At 44.6% G+C, this 23,478-nt stretch overlaps 1 protein-coding gene across 1 annotated transcript; it reads left to right on the top strand.

Moving 5' to 3' along the window:
* The first annotated feature begins 1,124 nt into the window (after positions 1 to 1,124).
* On the top strand, positions 1,125 to 22,735 carry KLHL22 (kelch like family member 22). Its single transcript, XM_061561395.1, has 10 exons — positions 1,125 to 1,451; positions 3,976 to 4,258; positions 5,781 to 5,946; positions 7,637 to 7,861; positions 8,657 to 8,725; positions 9,051 to 9,227; positions 9,918 to 10,210; positions 10,782 to 10,974; positions 11,778 to 12,011; positions 13,966 to 22,735. Exons 1-10 carry the CDS (start codon positions 1,286 to 1,288, stop codon positions 14,395 to 14,397), a joined length of 2,238 nt encoding a protein of 745 aa, XP_061417379.1. The 5' UTR covers positions 1,125 to 1,285; the 3' UTR covers positions 14,398 to 22,735.
* Positions 22,736 to 23,478: the final 743 nt, after the last annotated feature.

The raw sequence follows: 23,478 nt of genomic DNA on the forward strand, positions 1-23,478 counted from the left end.
AGTTATAGAAAATACTACACTTAAAAATAAAATATCATTTGTTAGGGTTTTCTTTATTTCAAAGGAACAGGCGTTTGTCGGTGCTTACTGTAATTATCTTGGCGATCATGAGCCAGAGGTATACATTCCACATTCCCATGGCGAGGCCTTGCCTTTCTCAATGACAAGCATTGTTGAGTTACATAAAAGCGTGTAATAATAATAAAATGGGTGTATCCCAAGGGTCATTCACGAAGTGGGCGGGGCTAGTTATGTTAATGTAATAAATTAGCATATTAATTCCTGCAGCCACTAAAGCTTTAGGGGCCGTCCATAAATGACGTCACGCGATTTTGGACGATTTTTTTACCCCCCCCCCCCGTCATCACACGGCGTCAGGCCCCCCCCCCTCAAATATGACGTCACAAAACCATATTTCCATTTTAAAAATAAAACATGCTTCAAATCGCTTTAAACTATTGTCATTGTAGTGCGTATTTAATGTGGCGCTGCACTCTGATGTTGTAGGAGAAAACATTTATTAAAAAGTCTATTTAATTAAGTAGAACGTGTTGTCGAAATTTATACTGGTAGGAACCTCCTGGTTACACCAGCCCACAGGGGATTATTGTGTCCGTCGTGCAGGGAGGGGCTGGGTGGGGAGGGAGGGGCTGGGTGGGGAGGGGCTGGGTGGGGAGGGTGGGTTAGGAGCTGGGTGGGTAGGGTGGGGCTGGGTGGGGCTGGGTGGGGAGGGGCTGGTCACCCCGTGGTGCCCTTATAAAACTCAACGTTTCACCTACTGACGCCGGCTTGTGCCCGGCCTCACAGTCGGGCATATTTGCGGAATACACCACGCCGCTGTTGACCCTGGCCATTGACCGAGCAACCCAACGCAGGAATGTGTAAAGTTGCGCATTTTGATGTGACGTCACATTTCTCACCCCCCCCCCCCTCGTCACACATCGTCACAACCCCCCCCCCCTTTAGGTGCGTGACGTCATTTATGGACGGCCGCTTACCGAAAGACCCAACGAATGAGTTACCTGGGCTATTTCGCTTGCGAAAAGTGTGAAGCGGAATCGATTCTCGGCTCCCCAACAGCGACGTGGATCGATTGCCATTTGTTTTGGATCCGCTTTGTCCCCGTGACGTCACGACGCCTTCACCCTCAGCGTCTCCCCCCCCCCAACCCCACCGATAAAATCTATTTAAACATTACGTTCGATTGTGTGTATAGCTTCGTAATATAATTTTTTAATCTGTTTTTTAAATAAAACGGAGTAAATAACGACGAGCTATTTGCCCCATGAATGGGCATAACGCGTTAAGTCTATCGAGGTTAAGTTGGATTTCGGCGCGCACCCCCCCCCTGGACTACGGGCCCTGCGGGGCGAGGCGCGTCCCGAGCCCGGCAGCCCGGTCAGGCGAGGTCGGGGATTCGGCCTTCGATCTTCGGACTCGGGAGAGTGACGGTGAGGCGATGAGTCGGCGCTGTGAAAGTTGGGTAATGATATTTAATTGGTGTGTATTTTATGGTGCTTCTTTTGATATCAGATGTCGGCACGGTGCGGATTGGTTCGTCGGGTGTTTTTAGGGTGCCTGTGCATGGTTAGTGTTGTTGATTTAATTTCCTCCATTGTAATTGTTTTATTATTATTCTTGAATATTAATTCCTGCATTCACGAAAGCTTTAAGTCAAGATGCATTAGCATTGTCATCAAACATCGGTAACATCATCAACAAGCATCTTTACGTTTTCGTCACCGACCAATTGTCATCTCGACCACGGTCCCTACAGTTTCCATCGCAGTAATTGTCATCTGGGTCGTCATCAACCATCGTTATCATCATCACTCATCGTGGTAATCATCAGCAGTCATCATTTCTATAATCACCACCGGTATCTTCTTGGTTCTTTCGGTTCTCATCAAGTATTGCTGGCCAAACAAAATACGTTCTTAACGATAGTCGATCCTCCTATCTGCTCTTTCTTGCGTCTGGTCTGAATCAATCTATTCCGCTGTGTCGTAATTTAAAAAAAAATTTAGTCGGGTATATATACTGCTGCTGCTGTGAAAATGTATGTTATAGCCAATGGATTATCCATAACCAAGCGTTGTCCAAACAATGTGTTCCGTGGGCCAAAAGTTAAAGTAAAACTATTGTATAGGCTTATGAAACAAATGAACCATCTTGGTCACCATGTATCTGTTGTAATGACTTGACGTTATGGATCTATTTGGCCCTTCTATATTCCATCTCTTGAATACATGTCCTGTCCTATCTTCTGAAAACAAAAATATCTCCTATCTCTGATAGTCACTTCTGAACAGATCTGTTATATTTATTTTCAGAATAAAACTATTTTGTTGATGTATGTATTTGCCGAATACAGTACATCTCCAGTCTCTCTTCGTAATGCACTTGTCCCGTATCTGTTTTGAATGCATTGCTTTCCTATCATGTTTATCATATTTATACTGAATATAAATTTCTCCTATTCTCTGCTGTCTAATCTCAATTCATCCTCATAGCTTTAACCTTATCTCACTTCTCTATATGTTACTTGTCCTTCACATCTCTTTTTCGTCTGCATCGCTCATCCTTTTAACTACATTCCTGATTTTTGTATGCTTTTTTCTCATGTTACTACATCTCATTCTCGTATTTCTGTCATCTCACTACTTATTTACACTATATCTCTGTTGCTAGCACTGTATTGTAGTACAATGTATGTAAGTGGTATGTTTGCCCAGCTACCGCATGCCCAAACAGCTTATTTTTGGCCGGATAGAGGAAGCCAAATGAGTGCAGCACAGGCTACGGAAGAAATTGACTGATGTGGTACAGAGGGATGTGAAGCTGATTGGACTAGCCGATGACTGGTACTAGCGGTGTCAAGGTCTGCCTCTGGAGGAGGTTCGTGAAGGACACTACTGGGCAGTTAGTCATTCCACCTCCAACAACAGGGCAGAGGAGCAACGCTCACACCAATAAGCGGAGCGCTAGGTGGTTGAAACACAGCACAGTGGGGAGCACAGGTGGTGCATCTACCAGTCATCTCAGTCAACCCGAAACACTTGGGTTTGACCAATGACCTGCCAGTGAGCCTTCAACACTTCACGTGACCCCAAGGTGCACCAAGACTCGTACAAGTATTGTGGTGACATCACCACTTCGTGGCGAATGGCAACTATTGTTGTGTTCATGTTATTGCTGAGTTGTTTTGTTATATCTCATCAGAATATATAAGATATATAACATAGGTTTTAAAGGTCAAGACTGGTTATAATGAAATGTCTAGCAAGTTAGTTTCTTCAGCCTTCGGAGCAAAAGGTGTGGAAGCCTCTGCCCTAACCCTGTTTTTAACCCCAGTTATATTATCTCCATTTTCCCCATACATGGTTATTCCATGCTCATAACCACATTTAATAAGCCCCACAATCCATTCTGAGTGGCAGGAGCAATATATTTTACTACAATTGCATGGCTGGCAGTGCAAATATGGTATTTCAATATAAGAAATCTCTTCCAAATGAAAATAACATTTATGAGCCACTGAATCATTTTAAAAAAATTCCCCAGCGTTACTGAATCATTCCATAATTTATACTTCAAAGCGTTATTTGCAGTGTAACTGGATTAGGTGCATAATACTAGTGCCTCTGGTTACTTAGCAACATTGTGCATGAATGATCACAGTTCTTGGGTCAGATATGCATTGTTGGTGCTCCTTAATATTAGGCTTTGGAAAACACATCAGCATGTGTTCCCTTGCTTTTTCTCTAGCCGGTTGTGTTGTAGTTTATTAAACTCAACCTGTCCAACTACAATGTATATATTTACAGGAAATAATTGTTGATGTGGTCCTTGGGTAGCGCTGGAGTGGTTGGCTGGCGATTGAAAGCTTGTGCCACACATCTATGAGTGAGAGCATATAGCTGATGGCAAGGAGAGTGCAGAGGATGCGTAACCTTTTTGTCCATGTCCCCACAGGGATGAATGTCGGAGGCAGACCCAGCAGTCAGGATGGAGAAGGAGCATCCTGGCTCTCCCAGCAGCAGCAGCGAAGGCAGCAACAGCAGCAGCAACAGCGGTGTGTGCTGGAGAAATTTCGAACTCGGACCGCGTATCGTTGCGCCGACCACTCCAAACTTCTTCTGGTCGGCCTGAGTGAGCTGCGTCGCAACAACAGCCTCTACGACATCACTCTGCGTGCAGAAGGTCGGAAGATTTGTGCCCATCGAGTCGTCCTGGCTGCGTCATGCGATTACTTCAGGTTTGAGAACGTTTTGCATTCTTCTTTCTATTATGTACGTGGAAGCTCAGTTCTATGACCAAATAACCCGGAATGTACTGTATGTCATCAGATCTAGGGAGTTAAGCAGGGTTTAGCCTGGATAGTTGCTGAAAGGGCAACCACCTTGCATAAACATGTTTTTATAGTCTGCTGTGGGGAAAAAAGTTGTGGGAATTGGAGGGCAGTCAAGGATAATCCATTGTGGTACTGTACTTCTATACTCCCACACGTGTTTCCCCACTTCACCAACCCACAATGAACACCATAGTGAAGTAACCACTATCCACAATCAGGTTGTTGATCGGGGCTAGGTGGTGAACAGCAGACGACAGTGCAGCAAAATCTATTGTTGCAATGTATGTCTATGTGTCCCCTGTCTGTGCTGCCCCCCTTAACAACCCCACAGTGACCAGAAGGGCCCTCATCCAGCAGTAATATTGACAAAAGGGCTGGAGTTTTTACAGGCTATTCTTCAGCAGTGTAGTTTTTTTACTTACAATATTGTATATTTTCCAGGCATGGCTTTACTTCAGTGAATGCATTTGTTGTGTTGTTGAAGAAGTAAATAAAGCCCCAGTGGAAAACATGTCAAATTGTCTTTCATCTGGGGCATTAAACAGGGGTCTCAGATGTACTGACTTAGTGCTGTGGCATAGATAATGACGGGTCTGGGAAATACTGCCATTTGGAAGGCACGTAGTTTTTTTTTACGACCTAATGTTTTTTTTTGGTAACGATGTCTGCACTCACAGCACTTACAACACCTAACTCGGTCAGGGCCATAGTTTTCTGTCTAAATCGTTACCTTCCTTACATCTCAATAAAGGTCTGTCCCTCGGTGGGCTCTCACTGTAAATTAGTAGCAAAACATTTGGTCATAGTGTTTATATTAGTGCATCCTAATCAGGCCAATTATGTGTAAGCCTTAAGTGTTTTATTGGACGTCTTTTGTGATTTAACGAAAATCAGGATGTGCCATTAAGATACCTCTCGCATACTGAACAATATTTGCACTTGGTGAGATGTAATGAAATTCAAGCCACGTAAGTTTTAGCCATTTTACAATGCATCGCTTCAGCGTTTAAAAGCAATTATAACACTTAGAATACATATATTGAATGGTGCGTGCATTTCCAGTTCGTAGTCCGTATGTTGTAATTGGCTTACCTAAATCTTGCATACACTAGAGGTGCTATATTAACGATAATGGTAAAAAAAAAATCGATTCTTGAATCAAATTACAACCTCGAATTGTGACATTTGATTAAATTACAAGCAGGACTAATCACTACACGGCTAATAAAGAGGGCTCGGATGCAGGCATCCTGCGGCCAATCCAACGCAGTTATTTCTTGTCACGTGACATAATTCCAGTTTTCCACCGATCGGGATGTGCCGTTGAGATGGCCTCCACCCGATCACAGTAATTCACCTGCCACCAGACCGACGGAATATAAATACGCGTAGGTTTTCATGACAGCGGAATGTGACGCGCACCCAGGGGCATGTTCGCACGGGGCCTGCGTGAGGCACAGCAGGACGAGGTGGAGATCCACGGCGTGACGTACGTTGCTCTGGAGCGGCTCGTTGCCTACATCTACACAGCTGAGCTTGAGGTGTCGCAAGACAACGTGCAGGACATCCTGTCGGCCGCCGTTCTCCTGCAGGTGCACATTTTTGTACTACAGACGAAGATCTCCCGTGTATGTGTAATAATCCTTCTTGAGACGGCTTCGGAATCAGTCCTTTTTATTTCCACTTCCACAAATACACTTTACTCACTCACTCTCCATTGCTGGCAGACAACGGAGAGAGGGCAGACTTCACACCAAGTCCCCACCGCGCACGTGGCACCCAGAGCCCCCGTACGCGCGTGACCCTGCTCTTCTCGTTCCCAAGTCTGCTCTCGATCGTTCTCTCTCACTCTCTCTTAATCCCTTCGTCACGTGGTCCCCCCAGCCAATCGTTCATGGACAGCTTCGACCATTCTCGATGGTTCCCTGTCAATCCCGGGACCACGCCCCTCATCCGGCTCCCCATTAGCTGGGGCCCCGAATGGCTAGGCCAATCACTCCTGATGACATGCCGTGATCACGCCTGGGCCATGGTCCCTATCTCAACCCTTATTGGCTACAAGCAGGACCGGCAAGCCAATCCCCACGTGAACCCTCTATGGCTGTTATTACATATGTATAGTGAACTTCTTTCACAACCATACGTAGCCAACCGTGCTTTTATCAGAGGTGTGAGGGAAGGACAACAAACTAAACTCAAGAAGCAATTCTAAAGAAATGAGTTTTCAGTCCAGAAATTAGTTTTCATTCCGCAAATGAGTTTTCAATCTAATAATAACATCCTATAAGATAGGCTGTTTGGACTAGCACTGCTAAGACCACCTATGAAAGCCAGCGCATGAGGGCATGTTGTGGCTAGCACAATGCACGGTTACATTTGTCTCCTCGTTACTGATGTTTACATATCGCACATGGTACTCAACCCAAGCGAGGCGCAGGATTGGTTCTTGTTAGCTTGACCGAGACTTTAACTCGGGGAAGTGGGTTTATGGCGCAGTGCTCTTAACAACTGTACTTCTATGCCACTACTCTCTTCTACAAATCCCCAGGTGTAGGTTGTTGTGCCACACACACAATGGAGCTATCTCTCTAATATAGCTGCAAGTCCTTTGCTAAATATAGCCTTAGCAGTGGGTAAGTCGTTTACAAGTTTACTGAATAATTGATGAGATCTGTCGGAGGGACACAAATGGAAGAGTATGTGTACTGAAGAGCGCTACTAAAGGCCGACGGGATAAAAATAATTAAATAAAGAGGTCGACGAGAGTGGGTTTCTAGTGCTTATTGTCTGTGTATTATGTATAATTTGTGTGAAGCCACTGATATAAATATAGGTTATTTTTTATTTAGGAGATATAACAAACCGCTTTAACATGTAAGTAATTGTACAATAAGTATGTAACAGACCTCCCTTAGAACTATCAAGTGGATATGGGATTTTATGACATCGTTCCATTTTATGCAAGGGTTATATATGTGTGTGGTTAATGCATGGGTCACTAAAGCACCTGCTTTAGTGGTGCAAGTGAATAAGTACTAGATATGTATTGTTGAATTGATACATGGATATTCATACACTGACCATTGTATGCTAATGTTACATTGAGTCGAATGGACAGGACAACGCCATGCAAAGGAGAAAAAAAAAAAACAATACAAATTAGACCCGTCAAAACGAGCCAAAAATGTTCTATTCTTGAATCGATCGTCCTGAATCGTAACAATTAATCGAATCGCTGGGGGGATTGAATAAATACAGGCCTAATAATTTACGTTTCCACAGATGTCGGCAGCCATTGACTGTTGCTGCGACTTCCTCGTGTCGCGGGTGGAGGCGGAGAGCGTGCCGGATCTGTACATGCTGGCTGAGGCTTACGGCCTCACGGACCTGGCGGACAAGCTCGATGCGCACCTGCTCTCCAGCTTCCCGGCATTCTGCCAGACCGAAGCCTACCGCCGCCTGCGTGTCGACAAAGTGCAGTTCTTGCTGAGCAGCGACAGCCTGAAGGTGAGCGGGAATGAAGGTGAGCGAGAGAATACGTATCCAAAAGCTAGGGCCTTGGCATGTGGTGAGATCTAAATTTAAAATGTAGATTGAAAACTCATTTCTTTAGAACTGATTTTTTGTGTTTAGTTTGTTGTCCTTTTCCCGCACCTCCGATTAGCACGTTTGGCTACATACGGTGCGGAAGAAGTTCAACAGACATACCACATACATACATACATAGCCCTGGAAGACAGTTTTATTCATTGCTCGCATTTAGAGCAGTGATTGGAATTCGCTGAAGATTGTGAATCCATCAGGGGAGCGGTGGTAAATTGGTTGGAGTGCTGTGCTGTGAACTGACCGATCTGTAGCGTAATTTCCAGTAATGGCTAACATTAATGCCGAGTGATATCGAAACCGGTCCGGGGCCCCCTCTTTAACAATGTACACTTACCAATGTGGTGAAGCCTGGTCAAACAACCCCGTGACCTATGCGGCATGGGGAGGCCTTTATCCAACAGTGTATTCACAAAGACTTGTAATTGAATATGTATAATGTAAGACTATCTACTAAATAATAACCCTTAATGAGGAGGCAGTGGATAAGCTGATGGGCTACGGTCTCAATAACATGTACCAAAATATATAGCAAATTGGACAGGGATATTCCCATAGAATGTATTTCACCCCATCCTTCAGGGCTTGGCAGGCTTTTTGAAGGCCTATCCATACAGTCAATGTGAGCTGTGTGTATTTGCGGATTATTTTTTACGAAGATCAGTGATTGCAAACGTTTTCATTGTTTATGTTACCCAGGTTGCAGCTGAGACTGATGTGTACGAGGCGGCTCTTTTATACCATCGTGGGAAGACCTCTGGCTCAAAGGTGTGTTTTGATTTGCAAGATGTAGCAGCTATACTTACATGTTTACACATGGCTTTGATGTCATTTTTTGTTATTCTTTAACCAACATCTGGGATGAAGTGGTGGCACCATGTTTAGCGCACTGCACTGTGAACCCAACAACCTGAGTTTGATTCCCAGCTTCAGCTTACGTCCATGGAGTGTGACATCTCAACCGATCCTGGGCCCCCCTTTGTTCACCAACCTACATTAACCAGCGTGGTGAAGTATTGTTAAATCCACGACAAACACTGCACGGAGAGACCTTCATCAGTTCTTCAATCACTGCCTTTTCTCATATCCTTAGGAGGAACAAGAGGAGGACCTGAAGCTTCTGTCCAACCCGCCCAAGGTGCTCGAGTGTGTACGCTACGAGTTACTCAGCCCACGCACTGTTCAGGACCTCTATGGACGTCTGAACCCATGCCCGCTCAAAGAGATCCTCGCTGATGCCATGGCCTACCATGCCAACGTCATGCTGCAGGTGCCTATCCACTCCATCAATTATTTAGTACATCGTTCATTCCCTCAGCCAGTGCACATTTTGGTTATTCAGTAAAATTTGTATTCAGTAATTGTAATGCTGTGCGTTGTAGTAAATCAAGTATATTTATCAGTTGTTCATTAAAGACTAAGCGTCCCATCAATCAGATTAATGAAATATAAATTAGTATACAAATATAGCCACAGATCACATTTTACAACCATGTACAGCTTTCAATGTGATATGGAGCTTGTGCATTGAGACTGCTGCTGCTAATATTGATGGTAGATGACGATGACATTGGTGGTGATGTATAAAAAACTACATTTATTTCCATACACATGCACACAATTACAGTATTGACCTTGAATTGTGCTTTGATGGGTGACCACCATGCATCAAAAGACAGGTGTTAGGGATTGCTATGTAGCTACTTTGTGGGCAGTGCAGCAACAATCCATTGTTGTGTGCTGCTACATCTGTTGTGTAATTTCACAAGCCAGCAGTGACCAACGTGGTGAATTATGATCAAATAGCCCCTGCAACCCGCACAGCGTGGAGAGCCCCTCATCTAGCAGTGGATTGACAATAGTGGTTGACATGCACAATTACTTGAAATATAATACATCTCGTGTCTTTTTTTTACGTGCCCCAATCTGGTGAATCTACTCTGATGCCTTTGCATTCCAGCCGGTGCTGCAGACGGCACGCACACGCCTTCGCTCCAAGCACCACTGTGTCGTGGGCTTCGGTGGCATGTTCTCATCCGACGACAACGACCTGAGCGATGAGTCGCACTTCCTCAACCCGAGCACAGGCCGTTGGGAGGTGCTCACCAGGGGTGGCGGCGGCGGCAGCGGCGTTGGTGGAGGAGCGCCTCCCCGCATGTCCAACCAAGGCATCGCTGTCGTCAACAACTTCCTTTTCCTCATCGGCGGAGACAACAACTCGCATGGCTTCAGGGCGGTGGCGGACTGCTGGAGGTGGGCACGGGGAAACCTTTTGGATTGGTGACAGAAGCTTGCGTTTGCGAGTGCACACGCTTGGAAGATGTAGGTGCTTCTTGCACTCGGTGCCCGTAGTGTTTTTATAATTTGACAATCTTTGTTCCCAATGTTATGCCAATTGTGTTGTTGGCATGATGTCATGCCAATAACGCAGAGCAATTTAACCCTTTGTGTTAGAATAACTTCTGAGTTCCCTTCAATGTGGTACAGTAGGGGTGAACATTTTCCCATCTGCTCTGTTGCTACGAGTCATTTTCGTCACTGGACATTGAAACCTGAATTTTTGATTCTCAAAGCTGGAATTTATCCAATGAATTGCACAACCAATCTGCTTAAACAGGTGCAATTAAAGCGGCTTATGTGCATGCACTCGGTGGATTGTTGCATCGCAAAACTGTCAGATGGCGACGTCTTGGGGAGACTTACATCCAATCGTCGATAGATCATGGCTAATAATAATAATAATGACGAATTAAACGTCATTTCAGACGACACATTGACACACAATTTCCTGTTTTTGTGTCCGTTGTCACGGCTTCTGCAACAGGTACGACCCACGGCACAACAAGTGGATGGTGATAGCGGCGCTCCAGCGGGCACACGCCGACCACTGCGTGTGCGCCGTGGGACTCTACATCTACGCGATTGGTGGGCGTGACTACGTGGAGGAGCTGCACTCGGTGGAGCGCTACAGCCTAGAGACCAACACGTGGGATGCTGCCGCCCCGCTACCCAAGGAGGTGCTGTCAAAGAGCGCCGTGCTAGCCGCACGCAACACCATTCACCTCCGCTTGACACTGTCTATCGCTACTCGGTGTACAACGTGCAACACCACTCAACGACATGCTTCACCACACTATACGACACTGCACGCTACTTCACTCCTGTGGAATACCACTCCACACCCAGGCAACGCCGCTCAACACCGTACAGGACCGCTCAACATGCTGCAACACCATTCAACACCCTTCAACACCGTGCAACACCGTGCAACACCACTCAACAGCATGCAACACCACTCAACAGCATGCAACACCACACTTAACACAAGACTACGCAACGCCACACCACCTAACACTGTGCATCACAACACACAAACAAAACTTGCAGACACTTTAGTTGGGCAGCGTTAAAAGGTGACTTAGCCCGGAAAAATAATTGTGAACCAAATGGGTGGAAAGAGCACACCAAAACATTAGAACAAACGACCAAAACACCCACATGTGTGTTTGCTAAAAGGGATAAATAAATAAATGAGTAAAATCGTCGAACGCAAAGATGAAAATCAGTTGAATATTTGAGCATTCAATCGCAACTACCGTTCTACGGTCCGTCCGTTATTCGGAAGCCACTGGAGCTATGCACATTTAAATCTAGATTGAAAACTAATTTCTTTCAAACTGCTCTTTGTGTTTCGTTTCTTGTCCTTTGCCCGCACCTCCGATAATTACCACGGTTTGCTACGTACGGTGCGAAAGAAGTTCAACATACATACATACATACATCCCCCAACTGCCCAACGCCATGTCCGTGCCCCTGGCAGATGTACGCCCACGCTGGCACCTCGTGCGGGGGCAAGGTGTACGTGGCGTGCGGCATCCGCGCGGACACGTACCTGAGCACGGTGTACTGCTACGAGCCCGCCGGGGACGCATGGCGGGAGCTGCCGCCAGCGCCCGTGGAGCGTGCCTGGCACTGCGCCGCGGCGCTGGCCAACCAAGTCTACCTCATTGGCGGCAGCAACCGCCTGCACGGCTACCGCCGCGACGTCCTGCAGGTGCCGAGCTGTGTGGCTTCCCTGCTGCCCTTTCAGCTGGGAGGGTGAAGCTGTCGATACTGCGGTGCTGTGTTATCAGTACCTGCGGGACTGCGTTGTCACTACTTATAGCACTGCATTATCACTACTTAGGGTACTGTGTCATTAGTACCTGCGGTAATGCGTTATCAGAACCTACGGTACTGCGCTAACGCTACCTACTGTACTGCGCTAACGCTAACTGCATTATCAGTACATCACAGGGCTATGAAGGATCGTGTCGGCCTGCAGAGGTCTTTCATCTAACAGTGAAATGATCATGGCTGATACCGACGATAATGATAGCACTTCATTATCATAGCCGGGGGTGGTGGTGCATGCCTGCAATCCATCTCTTTGGAAGCAGGCAGAGGTTGGTGAATCCAGCAGATTTAAGAAACTCACAAATCTTTTGCTGGGCTGAAAGGTGACCAGGGTATGGCAGCCCAGTAAATAGTTTTGGGAAAACTGTCTGTGAGCAAAACTGAGTGCTATCCCCTCTTGTGCATGATGGGTGTTCTGTGCACACGTGGGATTTCCTGCCACACACACAACACTCATTGAAGTTCACTCACTTTGGTAATTCATGTAGTGAGTGATGTTTTGTTGTACCACAGCCAATGTAGTCCCTTGTGTTTTTTTTTGTCGACTTCATAAAAAGGAATTTTCCCGAATGCAAAACGCTCCTGAAAAACAGTTATTACACTCAGGCTCTCCTGTAGTGAATAAGTAAATGAAAATAATCGTTATTGTAATTGCAGTACCCCCACTGTAGGATTGCAAGCTGTAGTATATCTTTGTTGCTGTGCTGATATGGGATGTGAGGTACAGTGGAGGTTTAGTATAAATTGTGAGAGCCATCGTGAAAGTGGCCATGCCACTTACCCACATGACCCATTGTACCAGCATTTGTAATAATATCGCCGTTGTATTTCGTTTACCACATTCATCTGCAGACTTGCTCTTCCACCAGTACTGTAATATGGTTGTGGAAAAGCATTTGCTGTTTTTTTTAAATCAAGCGATGCCATTGATAAGTTTTCCAGCAGGAGGCCTCCCTCTCATGTCTTTGTTAGCTTCGCTGATTTGTTTCTAAAGTCTTGCATGCCTTGTGCGTGGAGCAATGGCACAATGGTGAGTGCACTCCCACTATGAATTGAGCCACTTCAGTTCCACGACAAACTTTAGTGGCGAGTGATATCTGAACTGGTCCTTGAGCCGCCACCCTCACCAACCTGCACTGACCAGCATAGTCAAATAACCCTCATGACCGACGCTTAGGGAAGCCTTCATCCAACTTTGGATGACAAAGGGCTGTACAATTCATGTATGTTGCATGACTTAAGATGTGAGTGTATAATTTCAAGACTAAGACCGGCTATGATGTATGAATAGAATTTGTTTTTCTCCATTTATAAATAAGATTAAGAGCATTCCTGTACATTTTTACATTTTGTTGCATATGACACTGAAATGATGAGTCAGTACCACAAACAGATATTTGGGATTGTTGGCCTTTATTCAAAAATATACATTAAAGAACTAGAGTGTTAAAGAACACTATTGTATTGATTGTACTAGATTAAATACAAAAATAAACACGAGAAAAAACGTCTATATATGTTTACCCAGAGGTGTGCGATAAGCCACAACATAATATAGACATAACACAGCAGCACTTTTGCATGCACAGAACAGTAGTGCTTGCGTAGTGGTAGATTTATCGCATAAGTTTACAAATCTCACGGACAAATGGCTGCCTGTCACCACTATTACTCACACAGGCAATGAACTAAAGTCGTGTTTAACTGTCTAAATCCACAGACCAGTGGTGAAGTGACTCAATTGCTAAACAGCGCTGTCATCTTTGTAACTTTTTTTTGTTTTGAGCTGCTCGGCAGCTCCTCACCGTCGCGTCACTCTGCCCCATCTCCAGGTCAATGTGCTACAGACCGACACAGAGCAATGGACATCCGTGGCACACCTGCCAGCCGGACACGGTGAGCCCGGCATCGCCGTTGTGCCGGCGTCGGACGGGCCAGCCACGGAGGGAGAGATTTACATCGTAGGCGGCCGCTCGCATGACCGGCACGCGCGCACATCCTGCGTTCATGTGTACGACGCCGCCACCAACTCATGGTCGTCAGGGCCCAAGCTGGAAGACGAAATCTCGGGTATGGCGTGCGCCGCCCTCACGCTGCCCGTGGCGGTGCTGGCGCGCCCGTACCTGCGCGGTCCCCGCCGGCCGACAGGCCCGCCAGGCCGGGGTGCGGCCGCACGCCACGGCCGCCCCTTCCACCCGGCCCACTGGGAGCAGCGGCACAGGTGGTCGGACAGCGACAGCGAGCTGAGTGCTGCCGAGGATTGAGGCCAAGTGGAAGTGCGGCGAGCGGTTATGAACACGGCGACGGCTACCATCGCTGTATTTGCCAGCTCGTTACGGTGTAGCCGTGTAGTTTGAGTTGGGTGTTCAAGGTCCAAGGCCGTCTTACCTGGGCAGAGTAAGCAATGTGAGTTCGCTGCTTCGGACCAGGGTGGAGTGGCCACTAGGCGGTCGGGGTGAACTCCGGTTAAATTCATACCATTTTACCCCATGCCGCACGCTGGCCTGTTACATGCACTGCACCGACTGCTATTGTTTCAGAAGGCGACTGCATGACATTGGCTGAGTGCATCTCTGCTTGCGGTGGGACAGAGCTGTGTATTTTGGGTTCGGGTGGACTTAAGCATAGGCCTATTGCACTTTGTGGAGAGTATTTCACTGCACACGTAAAAAAAAAATCACCGTTACAGTGGCGCACTTAGTGGCAGAGTCACTCAGCTTCTGTTCATGTCATACAGTGTGCTTGACAGAAAAATACTTGTACATAACTGGGGTAAATACATTTAAAATTGTCACTGGTTCCTCTGGGAAAATATTTGGTATTAAGAAGGAAATAAAAGGCTTAACATAATTTCCACACCATAGTTACACTTTAAGAGAAGTACGGTGGACAATACGCACTGTATGAGTCATTAAAATCTCTCTAAGCCATAGTCTAATAAAATCCAAAGCCATACTTTTAATCAAATATGGATAAAACTAACGGGTGGAGGTTAACTCATGCACTGCCATTCCAGTCACATGGCTATGTCTGCTATTAGTCATACATGTTTTCTCAAGTTAAAGAGGAACAGTCTTGTTGAAATGAGAGCTGTTTTGTTAGAAAAGGCAAAAAATACACTGCAGTCAGCTCTTTTTATTAATGGTTTGGGGAGTTCAAATTTAGTTTTTCAATAATATCTATGCACGACTTTCACATAATAGGGTTTTTCTCCTTTTTTCTGGTAACAAAACTGAAACCTTTTTACATTTAATCATGTCTGCATTAAGCACAATACTTGTGGTCAAAATGCAAACAAAAAACACACTCTGATAATATATGCATTGTCCTTGAAACTGATTGGTCCACACCAGAGACGGCTTTCGTTTGAGCCTCGTCTCAATTGGTGCTAGACCAGAGGACGCCAAAAGGCGTACAGCTCAAAGACAATGCACTATCAAAGTAATGAGGGCTCGGGGTAAGCATCTACATCATTAGACCTCCTTTGCCAGTACCAAAATATAATAACAACTTTCACATGTTGCATTACTTGCTCGTGGTACCACATTTTGGCACCTTATTCCCCCAGCTTTGAAAGGTCATGCTGCAAGCTGAGTGCCATTTGCACGTCTCACTCCTGAGAATTTCTCAAACTGAATCGGTCTGCTAAAAACATGAGAAAAAAGTTTGGCTACCTTTCCAAGACTGCACCACTCGGCAAGTGGGTGCCTGGTCTTGCCGTTCAATTAAAGGAATTTGAATGCTTGGTAAACGGATTTGACAACATTATTTTATTGGATTCCTGCATCTGATAAGAACACTAGAAGGCATGGCACGAAGGCAAGGTAAACTTTGTTTACCGATAATTGATATTTTCTGACTGAAGCAAGTAATATTTTTTTTATATATAGAACATTCAACAAGTTGTCGTTATTTTCCATGATCTCTCCACTGCTGGATGAATGCCTCCCAACGCAGATGCCATCCATTATGGTCCTGTAATGTAACAATCCATATCCCTGCTGCACGAGCTGAGCACATTGCCCTCTTTCCGTGATGGCTGTCCTCTCGGGCGCATTACCCCCTTTGGCTGCCGTTCTGTCGTCAGAATGGCAGCTATGGGCCATCATGCCAAGACCACTTTCCTTAATAGATATCATTCAGTCTCTGATCAACGTGTTTCTGTCTTTTTCATTTATATATGGCTATCCGTAAAAATATATTGCTATAAATTTATTTTACCAACTATGTTAGGAGCCTCCACACAAAGCGCGATTCGGCCAGAAACGGACACTGATACTGCCAGCTGTGGCGCTGTTCAACAACTCGGAGAGGCAAGAACCGATGCGAGTGCCATGTGGGCTTGCGGAACATCGGAGCCCGAAGACAGCTGTTGGTAGCTGTGACTGCAGGTAGGGTGGCGCTGTCCTGCAGCCCCAAGGAAAGGGGTGCGGCGGGGACTGCTAGGTGAAGCGTGTGGGCGGTGCGCGTAGCGGCAGGGGATACACAGCCTCCGCAGACGTCTGCTGTTGTGCCCCCGAAGAATGTACATCGTCATCGCTGGGTGCTGCCAGCATTCGTTGGCTGAACTGAAGAGTCATCGTTGCAAAACAAACAAAAAACCCTTTTTCTATTCACTGCCACACAAGTGTGTGATTAATTTGAACACATTTTGTGGAGCAGATATATGCCACTGGAATGTGATCGTTATCGTTACGCACATCACCATTAGTCATACCTGCGGTGGGAATTTTCCTGAAAGGTCGGTTATGTTGCCTTGAGTTTGTATGTGCGGAGACAGCAGGTATTTATGGTAATTGGAATTTAGTGACTGGACCAGCAGAGCAAAAACAAACACCTGTAAATGTATAAGATTCTACGTTGGCTGCTTTGATCCACAATAATGTCACAAACACCGTAGCAAGCATTTGTAATGTGGAGAAGAAAATAAAATAATGCTTATGCAGTCTAAACACGTGTCAGGTATAGCTTTCCTGTGAATGAAGATGCTTTAAATCACCCTTCCCGCACCTCCAAAAAGCACGGTTGGCTACACACGGTGCGAAAGAATTTCGACATACCCTTTACTCTAAACAAACGGCTGTCTCGCCTGTTTATCCTCGCAGGTATCTCGCACGGGTACACCGACAGAGCAGGGGGTGGTTAAGCCCTGTAGTTCATCTGCTGGTATTGATGTCTACCACATGCCGTGCGTCGTTCGGTGTGAGTCGGTCACTGCGTCAGAAGCACGTTGTCGATGGTGATGTCAATTTAAGCCAGCGTGCAGCAGTCATTTAATCCACATTCAATGTATGGCCAAAAAGTTCAAAGCGGAAAGCAATAAATAACAGAGTACTTCACCACTAACTGTTCCCTCGACGTGAAGTTTTTATTCTTCACTTCCGTGTGCGCAATGTGCGTGTGTGTATGTGCTCGAGTGTGATATGCCACCGTTTTCCAAATGCCAGTTCTCATAACCCCCCATTATACACCTGCACATAATTTCCAATATTTTCCATCCTTATGCAAATCAAAACTGGTGGACCGGTTGTGAATGTACATGTGCTGCCGTGTTTGTCAAGGATGAGGGCGACCCCCCCCCCCCCCCCCCCACACTGTATGGGTCATCGGGGTTTTTTGACCGTACTTCCCCACCTTGGTGAATGCAGGGAAGACAAACATTGGAGGATCGTAAAGGATTCTAGATTTGAAGCTTTCGTGACTGCAAGGATTCATATTTTTAGGTTTTTTCGGTAAAGTCACGTAGGTAAAACATTAAAATTAATAAAAGTAAAATAAAATAAAAATGATACAGCTGTCGTGGCTGTGACGGTTCCACCTGAAGACGGAAGCTTTTGTTGCCTCCGAAACGTCGTGATTTTTATTTTATTTTACTTTCATTAATTTTAATGTTTTACCTACGTGACTTTACCGAAGAAAAAACCTAAGAATATGATCGTAAAGGACGTTGCTGCACTGTGCTCTGCTATTCTCACAGGATAGTCCAGCAGCAGTCGATAGTACCTGTTACGCTTGGTAGTTGGCTAAGTATCATCTCGGCTTTGCTTTGCTTAGCTTCGGAGATCTGACGACTTTGAGTGCATTCCAGGTGATTTGGTCATAGGCTTGTGGTAGTAATTATCCGGCAGTAATATTCACAGCTGTATCATGGCAGGTCACGAGGACTGGGGTTTGAGAAATACTTGTTTTAGTATAACTTCTCACCATTTTCTTACTGTGGTTTTAAATGCTTTTTCGTAACATCATCATTTTTTTTTAGGCTTCCATTGTACAAAGTAACAGAACCTGTATTTACAGGTGTTTGGGGCATTTTACTACAGCACCGCAGCATCACAGCCATGGTTTGGTAAAACACTTGGGTCAATGTAAGATGAAGTTGATATGGTTAGGAAGCCGCTAAACTGCATGAGCTGCATGTTTCATTACCTTCGACCGCGGCACAGGAGAATACCTAGCTGTGGAGCTCAATAAATAATATAAGAACGATCAGTAGTTCCCAACTGTTGTCTGCAGACCAGTATGCATGGAAAGGCGATCCACGGAATTAATGCAGATAATACAAATCTACGGTCATATATAATTGACGTTTCAGACAGCGACCTTACATCATAGCACATTGCCCATACTTTTCCTTTTAAGGTCACAATGTTATTGACGAATGTGTTTATTGTTGTGTTATTTGTGCTTGTGCACTACTACCAGCATAGCAATATCACCAAATATTTTTGTTTGCAGATTAAAAAAATTCTTCCACAAACACCATGGCTTTTACTGCATGGTGGTTGGCAAAAGATCTTGATGGTGGACTGTTCTGTGTGTCCATAACAGTTGGGAGCTGCTAAAATATATTACCTTACACAATTGGTTTGTTAAATGTGTTTTAGTTACATAATTTCGTCAGTCCACTGCTGGATATGAAAGCCTTCCCATGCCATGCTGGTCAAGGGGTTTGTTTGACGATATTTCACGTTGGTCAGTGCAAGCTGAATGTCGGGAGGCTCAGGACCGGTTTGAGTATCACTCGCTCCTGATGTTAGCTGTGGCTGGAAATTTAATTCAGTTTGCTATGTACCATTGTGCCCCCACTGCACCCATTGTGTTATTTAAAGTTATCAAATAGCATGTATACTGTGCCTTTCATGTTTGAGCCAAAATACTCGTCTTTAAACCCTATTGACAAACATTATTGCAAATGTTTCTTTAAAAAAAAAAAATTGGAATGCATTTTTTTCAGCAGTTTCTTTTTGTACAAGATATGCTTCCAAAATAAGTACAATTGAAAAACAAGGAAATGATTTCCTACGAATAGGAAGAACTGCAGAGTGAAACGTTGACTCTTTTTTTTTCTTCTCACGAAAAAATATTTCCCCTTTTCAATAATTTGTTAACCAAAGTAGCAACATCCTACAGTAGTAGATGGGTGGTGACGTAGCGTAGTGGTAGCACGTTCGCCCTGCTGCTGTTCAGGGTTCGAAGCCCAGCGACCGCCCTGGTTATTACCGCAGTTGTATTTACCATAAATCATGAAAATATGGACGTTTAAAGATCATGTGATGCCATTCGCAAGAGTAGGGCAGTGTGTCCCGGTCCAGATTTGAGAAGAAGAAAAAAAAATTCGCACAAATTACTCAACTGGGATTATATGAAGCATTCATCGTCCATGTCTGCACAACCATGCATAGGGTGATTTTTAAAAAGTCCTTACAGTTTTGGTGCCATTTAACTTGTAAGCAAATGCATGTAATGAACATACATTTTCAATCCGTTCAAAAATGTTATGTTTTTGACGGGATTGTTTTTGTTTGGTCAGGTGGTGGCACTGTTATAAGTTTATTCTTAGAAGGTGTCTGGGCCTACAGAAAGCTGTTTATGTTCAAAACTTAAATCGGTGGCCAGTGGTCTAGGGCCTATGAAGGTTTGGCAGCATATGTGAAGGCATGAGTACAGATGTTTAAAGCAAATAGGTTGTGTTTATAATGCTAAGCATTCTGTTGCAAAACATTTGAAAGAGCATGAAATTGAAGTGTAGAGGTAGGAAATTACGAGTGTAAAAACAGTTACTATCTGACTTATTTTTACAACTTGAGGAATATGTCAAATTTGTAAAATGTGTCGTGAAGATATACATTATTTTAAAACCCTGTCGGGACTTTGTTTTCTATTCATAGTGAAACACGTTTTTGGGCCACATAAAAGTGGCTGCCGGTCAGGATAGCTGCATCCGGGCCTGCTGATGGAACCCACAGGCTGGAAACAAAGGATAAATTCCTTCTTTTCAAAGAAGCCTTGTTTATGTACGTGCCACAACCATACACTGCATCTATGTTGGAAAACCATCAGGGTCAAGCTTTGCAGTGTTGGCTAACCATGCTGTGTTTGGAACCTTAGCCAGACTTGGTTACGCATGAGCCGTTGCATTTGGTAAGCATAATGATCCAATTTAAGATACTGTGCATCCTGCAGTTTATATATCGGGGTGCTGACGTGTTCGCAGTAAATGCTTCTTGGATATTGAGTCGACATGGAATGATTAATAAAAATTCATTCTGATTGTCAGGATGCTTGCATACAATCTTAAACTCACGAAACATTAATTGTATAAGAAATTCCAATGTATGCAGATTATATGCTAATGCTGCATTTAAGCTTTTGGAGTGAACGAAACTCGATCAACGAAGCAAATTACAAATATGACCAAATAGACCGTGAAATATAAATGAATGAGTCATGACAATTCATGAATGGCAGGCAATGTGAATCATTACCAGCCTGACAGTGAAGACTGGGCAGTAGCAACTCCGGTTGCAGCCGACATTCATGAGCACTTCACAAAATGAAACTGGCATGCTTGACTGGGCAAGTTGTCATGCGTGATGTACAGGAACTGCATGGAATCGGCTCCAACGACATTTCCCGAGATGCTGTGAAATGCAAAGGCATGACTGTCAGGATTCTATAATCACACGGGGCGTACATGTACAGTTTCTTTGTCAATCCACTGCTGGATGAGGGCCTCCCCACTGCAAGTTGTGGGTGCTATTTACCCATCCTCCACTACGTTGGTCAGTGGGTTGATGTAGGCGAAAAGAATACAGACACAGGAGCATGAAAGTACAATGATTAATTTTCTGAACGTCCCTCTGCTGCCCACCACAATGTCACATCCCATAAATGGTTTGCACGGTGGTTGTCCATCCAAGTACTACCCAGGCTCATCCTTGCTTAGCTTTTGAGAGCGTGTATTCTTTGTGATTTTGTCATTCGTTTCACATAGCATCTACATATATATTATGAATGGAAGTATACTGGCATTGTTGTAATGGTGGTACTTCTGCATTAATTCGGCCGCTTGACACTGGTTAGCTTGCTCTACTCGTCAACAGTATATTGTGAGCTGAAATCGCAGTCAAGGGCCGACCTTGCTTACCATCACTCTTGGGTCAATAAAACAAGAACTGTATGACTTTGTGAAAACATGACAGTGCTGTATCAATTACTACTTAGTCCCTGCGATGGAAATCTGGAATTTCCACAAGCTCAGGACGAGTAAAAGAGACGAGTGTGACCCAATTTATGGTCTGAGCAAGGACACCATTTGATGTATCCTTAACACAGCAAATTATGTATTGCATGTAAAGTCAACATTACAAGAGTTTAACTACCGTTGAAATATTTGTAAACATGTAATTTATGTTGTTAATCTACTGCGGGGAGGCCTCATGCTGTGTCAATGGTGGGGGGTAGATCATACTTAACCACTGGTCCGTGCGGGTTGAAAAGAGGGCCCAGAACTGGGTCAGATCTCACTCCCCATCGATGTTAACTCTGGCTGGTGATCAAACTCTTCTGGCTGGGTTCACAGCGCAAGTGTGCTAACCACCGCACCACCACTCCACCTAATTTGTTTTGTCTTTACATATATAAATATAAAAATCAACAGACGCTTTGCTTGTTTTCCAAAATGACGGAGCGGTTCTGCATAGGTAAGAATCGCCTTCACACCCACCCGTACAGGTGTGGCATTTTAACTTGCGCGTAGTTTCTGTGTTGCGCAATGACCCAAACAGCCACTTTCTGGGAAACCCAACCCTCAGGGTTCCGGATGTAATGGCCAAATAAAGTTTGCAAGTTTCAGACGTGTGTACCCAGTGAGTTGCGTGTGAATGACCAATTTCTCCACCTGTACACGGGCAACACGCTTCATTTGTAAACATTTTAGTTATCTTATCCCCGAATTAACTTCGCCTTTCTCTTGACCACTGTCTCAGTGTGTCCGTGCGCCCTTGTTGTTTTGAATTGCTGCCCAGCAGACATTTTTCGTTGCGTGATGGGAAATTGAACAGAGTAAATGCGTTTTGGACAGAAACGCATGTTTGCGTAACAATTAAAATTACTGATGTATTACATTACTTGTGCAATTATTATACGTATGCAACGATTTCTGGTACAGTAATCTACAATTTTACACGTGTATCCATAGAGTAAGTATAGCACTGAACAGAATGGTGTTGTATGGTATAACGATCCCTGTGGATGACATGGCATGGATAGGTCTTTAGTAGGAGTGGCCTGACAAAACAGCTGTGCATTATATGCCTTGAGGCTATCACACTGACTATCGTGAAGTACAGTCAGATAACCCTCATGACCAATAAGTGGAAATTCCTTCAGTCGTGGTTTTATTACAGTACCGTATTCCAATTTTTTTTATCATTTTGGTATCGTTTTAATAAAACCTCTGCCGTTCATCGTTCAAATTCTATTTGCAAAATGCACTTGTAAGAGCTGGAAATGACCTTCGTTACTACACGTATGGGAGACACATCGTGAACTTAAATCTCCCCAAGTGAATTAAAGTAATTCTAACGGCTTCACATTTTATATTACAATAAAAAAAATGTAATCACGTGGTTGCGTATTTGATGCAGTTCCAGCAACTGGCATGGGTCAATACGAGTATGTGAGCATGATCTGTGCCATTTGCGCTGTAACAGTAGGTGTTTTGTTATTTACTGTTCACTGACACAAATGAAACTGAGCAAATAAGCATAGACCAACACTTGAATTTTAAGACAAGAGTTAAAACATTGTTAAATCTTTAACCAAGCTTAGTTGGGTGCCCTCCCATACACTTGTGTAAACAAGGCACTACTAACAGTCGTGTAATACAATTACTAAGAGATAGCAACCGCATTGCGCGTGTGAAATGGGGCGCTCGTCCCCGGAAGTCGATGACCAATTCAACTGGAATGCATCTGATCTCATACCTCAGAAACTCATCAAGTTTGAGCCTGAACAGTGATTTCATGGGCGACCACCAAGCATAAGCAGGTGCTATAGGCTTC

The sequence above is a fragment of the Lethenteron reissneri genome, chromosome 27 (genome assembly GCF_015708825.2).
Source record: "Lethenteron reissneri isolate LAM-NWPU_2019-01 chromosome 27, ASM1570882v1, whole genome shotgun sequence".
Lineage (NCBI taxonomy): Eukaryota > Metazoa > Chordata > Hyperoartia > Petromyzontiformes > Petromyzontidae > Lethenteron > Lethenteron reissneri.

What these genes read in the sequence shown, in the direction of transcription:
- KLHL22 (XM_061561395.1), top strand. Translation starts at nt 1,286, where the DNA reads ATGAATGGGCATAACGCGTTAAGTCTATCGAGGTTAAGTTGGATTTCG. An exon ending in CGGCCGCCGTTCTCCTGCAG is followed by an intron (nt 5,947 to 7,636) that starts GTGCACATTTTT and finishes ACGTTTCCACAG; the next exon opens with ATGTCGGCAGCCATTGACTG. An exon ending in TGAGCAGCGACAGCCTGAAG is followed by an intron (nt 7,862 to 8,656) that starts GTGAGCGGGAAT and finishes TATGTTACCCAG; the next exon opens with GTTGCAGCTGAGACTGATGT.